This window comes from Amaranthus tricolor, chromosome 16, assembly GCF_026212465.1.
Source record: "Amaranthus tricolor cultivar Red isolate AtriRed21 chromosome 16, ASM2621246v1, whole genome shotgun sequence".
Lineage (NCBI taxonomy): Eukaryota > Viridiplantae > Streptophyta > Magnoliopsida > Caryophyllales > Amaranthaceae > Amaranthus > Amaranthus tricolor.
This window is the reverse complement of record NC_080062.1, coordinates 8,903,645-8,909,706: the sequence shown is the minus strand read 5'-3', so window position 1 is coordinate 8,909,706 and position 6,062 is coordinate 8,903,645. Positions and strand designations below refer to the sequence as shown.

At 30.6% G+C, this 6,062-nt stretch overlaps 1 protein-coding gene across 1 annotated transcript; it reads right to left on the bottom strand.

The window, feature by feature from the left end:
• Positions 1–5,258: 5,258 nt before the first annotated feature.
• On the bottom strand, positions 5,259–6,062 carry LOC130802508 (uncharacterized). The gene has a single exon (XM_057666523.1). It carries the CDS (start codon positions 6,060–6,062, stop codon positions 5,259–5,261), a length of 804 nt encoding a protein of 267 aa, XP_057522506.1.

The window sequence follows — 6,062 nt, the reverse complement described above, 5'->3', positions numbered from 1 at the left end:
TCATAACATGTAGAACATTTAACAATTTAGCAAAATTCTCGTATAAAACCTTTGACCACTTCATGGATATGCATGATAAGTATCAATTAAGGTTTAAGCATTAGTAATTTTATACTAAATGTAATCATAATACATAAAGTGCTTATGATGTTATCATAGTGATACACTTGAAAAGATATTATGATTATATGTTCTCTCTTAAATTGAATGCTAGAATTAAATCTCAGAAATGTATATTGAAATTGCTGTGGAACTCTTTGGTCGCACTCTCCTAGGATATAAGTTGTCGCCTTCCTTTCCTCCTCAAACCCTAATAATCATAGTTCCTATGAACGGGATACACTGTGTATGATGATGAAAATGATGATGGTATACTGAAATTGGTGAGCTCGTATGTTCTTGATAACTATTGAAAGTAGTAGTAATTGAAAAATCTTCAATTGCACCATATATAATGTTGTTACATGTATGTTTTGTTTGTATATTACATACTATTGGTATCTTTGATGTCTCTTTGGTTGAGAATTTATAATATATATGATAAGATAAGATAAGATAGCATAAATTACTTCTAATGTATTACCTCTTTAACTTCATTTCTCAAACTTATCACCTTCTCTAGTAAACACTCAATTTATAGTGCAATGCATTTGGGAACATGAAAAAAAAGTTAAAAAATAACTACCTTACATTAATTAGTCTTACATGAATTGTGGGTTAGATTAATATTCATATATTAATATTAGTATGAATTTGTGGAGTTTATGTCATCACCATTTGTTATATTACAATTACAAATACTTCAAAGAAAATTCTTCATTAATAATTTGCATTACATTAAAATTGCATTGTAAGTGTGATATTAGGCACAATATGCTCGTAAAATGCATTGTAATAGTGACACATGGCACAAAGTGTTTTTGAATTAATATATATTTTATAATGATGATGATATGATGATGATGATCGAGAATCTAGACGTTTATTCTCATAAACCATAGACGATAATCTTAATGGTGCTATTGGTTTCGTTTATTCCATCAAAATTTAATTCTATGTTAGCAACATTGTGGGAATATTAATTTTTTCTGTAACATTTGGGTTACATGTATGTTGATTATATTGTAACAAAAAATTATATTTACAGACTATATTTAAGCCTAAAAATCACCTAATATAATTTTGTTTCTATTTTTTCGATGGTTTATAGTTTTTTTTAATACTTTTGTACTAAATATAACACTTAAAAGAACAATTACAAGACTTAAAATCTTAAGTTTATTTGCTTTCAAATCTTAAATTTGGTATTATAATTTTTATAAAACAAATTTTTAATTTCAAGAATACAAAATTTAAGGTTTAAAAGACCAATTCCAATTTTATCTTAGATTTGGCCTACTTTAAGGCAATTAGCAATTTAAAAATTAAAATTAGCATTTTAAGTCTTAGAATGAGCGTTTTATGGTTTGGCTTTGGTCGATTTAGGTTGCACAGAAGATTTACTGTATTATCCTTCATATATTTGATGTTATCATCTTTTTTCAATTACTGATATTATTGTTATTTTTGGTACCGGTGGAATCTATAGTGGCAAATTATGAATTGTTTAACTAGCTGAAAGTTGACCCGATTTAACCTACATGATTAACATGTAGCATTTTCAACCTTTTCAAAAGGCTCTTAACCAACTAGCCATTGCTGAATAATAATAATAATAATAATAATTATTATTATTATTATTATTATTATTATTATGATTATTATTATTAAATATAATAGTTAAGCTATTTATTAAATTTTGAGGATGAAAGAAGAAATTAATGACTCTTTACTAACAAGTAACAATTTAGTTAATAAACTAGTGTAATGCCTGTGTATTGTACAAGATTTTTTTTTGAATTTAATATATATAGTAATTTTACTATTTTGATAATTTTTTCTTAGCATAATAATTAATTATTCGGATAAAAAAGACATTTAATAGTCATATTAAAAAAAATTTACATACTCAATCAAAATAGATATTAAATTTATAATGTAAGTTGTTGATAGGTCACATGTTAATAAAACAATAGCAAAATATTTTGTTGAATGGATATATTATCATTATTCTTACATTTTAGACATTTTATTCATCTTTGTGCGTTTTTTTTTTATAGTTGTCTAGCATCTTAGATACATTAGATTCAAAATATCTATGCATTTGGTGCTTGAAAGTTTACCAATCATAATATTGTATTTTCCCTGAAATTTTTTAAAATATAAGAATGTTAAATAACAATATTTTTTTAGTGTGGTTAAGCATATCAAATAATGAAAAACATTTTTTTGTATGAAGATAATAATCGGGCATGCTTACCGTTTTATGATATGAAGACGTTTAATTGAAACTTATTTACGTCATGAAATGTTATTGAAAATATATTGAAGAAATGAAATATTATACTCTTGTTTTACTGATGAAGCTGTGTAATAAGTATGTTGTAGAGGTAAGGCCATTTTATAATAATAATAACAATAAAAATAATAATAATAATAATAATAATAATAATATGATTAAAGCCAAAAATCAGCATTGAAAACTCTTAAGAAATTATAATTGAGAAAATAAAGTTGTTAAAAGAAAACCCCTTTCACATAAAAGTAAAAGCAAAAAAAACAACATTAAAACTCTAAAATAATAATAATTAAGCAAATAAAAGGACAACATTTAATTAAGAGATATAATTTAAAATGACACGTGACAAATAATTGTTGTATATTCCTCTGCTGTCATTCTAAAACTCCCACGTATCAAATTAAAGTATTACTACCATGATAACTATCTCTAATCAAACCTCGCGGTACTCGTGGACATTAACTTAACTATTACTCTCTCCGTAATAATTTACTTAAACTGTAATTAAGTAAGAAATTAATGAGTCTAAAGTAACAGTTTAGTTAATAAATATATACCAATTGCTTTAGCTCAAATACAATCATAAATTCATAACTTACTGACCAATGAAAACTAATCTGATAATCGCAGCACGCCTCAAACACGATAGAACCAAATCCATGCGCTTTCATTTACAATATGATAGAACTAGAAGTATTATTTACTTCTCTTGAAGTATCTTTCTTTTTTTTTTTTTTTTCATTGCTGGTGCATGTCTTTCTAAACAAGTTGTATGTAACTCATTTTTCTTTTCTGTAGGGTTCAGCTATTACCTGCATATTTTTTTGTTCTCTCCTTATTTTCTTTTCAAACTCTGATTTATGAGCTAAGGATACTGAATTGATGACTATGAATATGTGATTTGTTTCATATCGGAAAAATAGAAGAGTATCTAAATACTACTTGCATCCCACTCATTTTGTATCAATTGTCATTTTGGTCTATCTCACTCATTTTGCATCATTTATATTTTTGGATCATAACCCACCATATTCCTTTAATCTTTTCTATACATTTTAACTCTCTTTTAATTTTATACATATAATTTATTTTCTCTCTTTACTTATTACAAATATTCTTTTTTTTTTTTAAAGATCACACTCTATTTCTCTTTGATGCAAATTCAAATGGATGGAGTAATATACATCATTTATAAACATAAGTAACTTTTATTATTACCTGTTAGAATAATATATTTCATTTAATAGAATATCTTGTATAATCAATATGATTGTGTAGAATATTATGTGAATATATAGTTTTTAAACTATAGATTGTATCTTTGTATATAATATCATTCCATTCTAATGACAAGGCACCCTTTCAACCAAATCATTCTTTCATGGTATCAGAGCGAGAAAAAGGAAAAGTGGTCTCATTGAAGAGAACATGGCGAGATATAATGATTTACGAGATGAGAGATCATAGCACTTGTAACTCCTATGAGAAGAAGGATAGCCCAAAAAGACACATGGAGCGGAACGAGGATGGAGTTTATGGATAGTAGTAGATGGAAAGAGAGGGAAACATAAACACCCAAAAACCCGTAGATGAGAATAGGAAGGAGACTTATGATAAAATAAGTGAATTGGAGTGAGATTGCCTAGGAGTTTGGAGGGAAGAATATTAATGAGATAAATGGTTGTGCTTAAGGCAAGAGGCCAAAAAGACGGAAGAAGGGAAGCATGACACAAAAGGGTACGAATTATGTTATTGATGGAGCGGATTTTGCGTTCGGATTTGCCATTTTGAGAAGAGGTGTAAGGACAAGAGAAACGAAGATTAATACCCCGACTAGTAGAAAATTGATGAAACAATTTATTATCAAATTCACCCCCGTTATCACATTGGAAAGATTTTATGTTGAGTTCAAATTGAGTATTAACAAAGGTATGAAATTGCACAAACACATCATATACTTGAGGTTTGCGAAGTAAAGGAAAAGTCCACAAAAAATTAGTATAATTGTCGAGAAAAAGAACATAATATTTGTATCCCGATGGACTAAAAATAGAAGATGTCCATCAATCACTATGAACAATATCAAAAGGTTTAGAACTCAAAGACATAGAATTAAGAAAAGCCAATTGAATATGTTTTCCCAAAGGACAAGAATGACAAACAAAATTAGAATCTTTATTATATTGAATTAAAAGAGAAGAATACAAGGAATGTAAAATCGCATTTCTCGGATGGCCTAAACGGGAATGCCAAACACTAGTAGAAAAAACGAAAAAAGCCGATGATGTGAATGAAGTAGAAGGAGCTCTATGTGTGGACTAGAAAGAATATTGATCACCCGTGCCATTAGATCTCAGAACGATGTTCCGCGTGGCCAAGTCCTTCACAGAAAATCCAAACGGATCAAATTCAACGGAAACCATATTATCATGAGTAAATTTACGGACAGAAATTAAGTTTTTAATAAGTTTGGGTGCATGTAAGACATTTTTTAGGGTAAGGGGTTTTTGGGAGGAAGGAAAAGAAAGTTGCTCGTGGCCATGAACTGGAATCATGAGACCATTACCAACAACAATAGCATTATTAAATTGATGCTTTAAAGGAAAATATGGCATTAAATTACCTTGAGATCGAGTCATGTGAGATGTGGCACCGGTATCCATGTAAAATTGCTCATCTGAAGTAGACAAAGAGAAAGTATTCATGGCTCGATCAATATCCGTATGCATATAACCCATAGAAGCACTAGTCTTGGTGTGATAACTCTGAGCCGGTCGTGGCCAAGAAGACCAGCAGAAGGGGAGGCATTGAGTTGAGAATGAGAAGGAGCCCATGGAGTAGTGGGAAAGGGTGCAGGAGGTTAGGCCGCCAGAAGGAGTAGGCTGCCTATTGGACCGAGAAAAGGGAGGAGTAGGCTGCCTGGGCTGATGATGCTACCAGTGATGCCCAAAGCTGCTGGTGGAGCCATGGTGGCTGCCACGGCTGTTCCGGCCACCACGACGAGAGGTACGGTGGTGGGGGGGGCGCGGTTGGTATAATGGGCTGAATTTTCGGAAAAAGAGGCTTTATTTGTGGTAACAAGAGCCGAATCTTGAGCGGGAGAAGTGTGTCTATGGTTGGAGCGCTCTTCCAATTCTAACATAGAACGAAGGGTATCAAAAGAGAGAATGAGATTCATATGTTGAACCAAAGACCGAAAAGTTTTATACTTCGAATTCAACCCATGAAGAACTTGGAGAGCTAATCGATTATCGATGATGGAAGTACCAAGATTAGTAAGAGACGTAGCAATAGTCTCAAGTTCATTGCAATAAGATTTCACATTGGGAAACTTTGAGAGAGAAATGTCATTAAATTGAGACTCAAGATGAAGAATTCGAGAGGTTTTATTATTTTGAAAATTGTTCTCAATACGAGTCCAAGCATCAAAAGCACAATCATCGGGACGAACTATGGATTGGAGGAGGGATGGACTAATGGAGCCATAAATCCATGTGCGAACAATGTCATCAAGACGTTGCCATTCGGAATCTTTAGAAACTAATGCTTTAGAGTAGTCATCGGGAAGAATGTGAGAATCCACAAGGTTAGCTCTACAATGAAGCTTAAATAAAGTGACCCAAGTATGAAAATTGGAGCCATCTTTATCAAGTTGGATAGACAT

What these genes read in the sequence shown, in the direction of transcription:
- LOC130802508 (XM_057666523.1), bottom strand. Translation starts at nt 6,062, where the DNA reads ATGTCTATCCAACTTGATAAAGATGGCTCCAATTTTCATACTTGGGTC.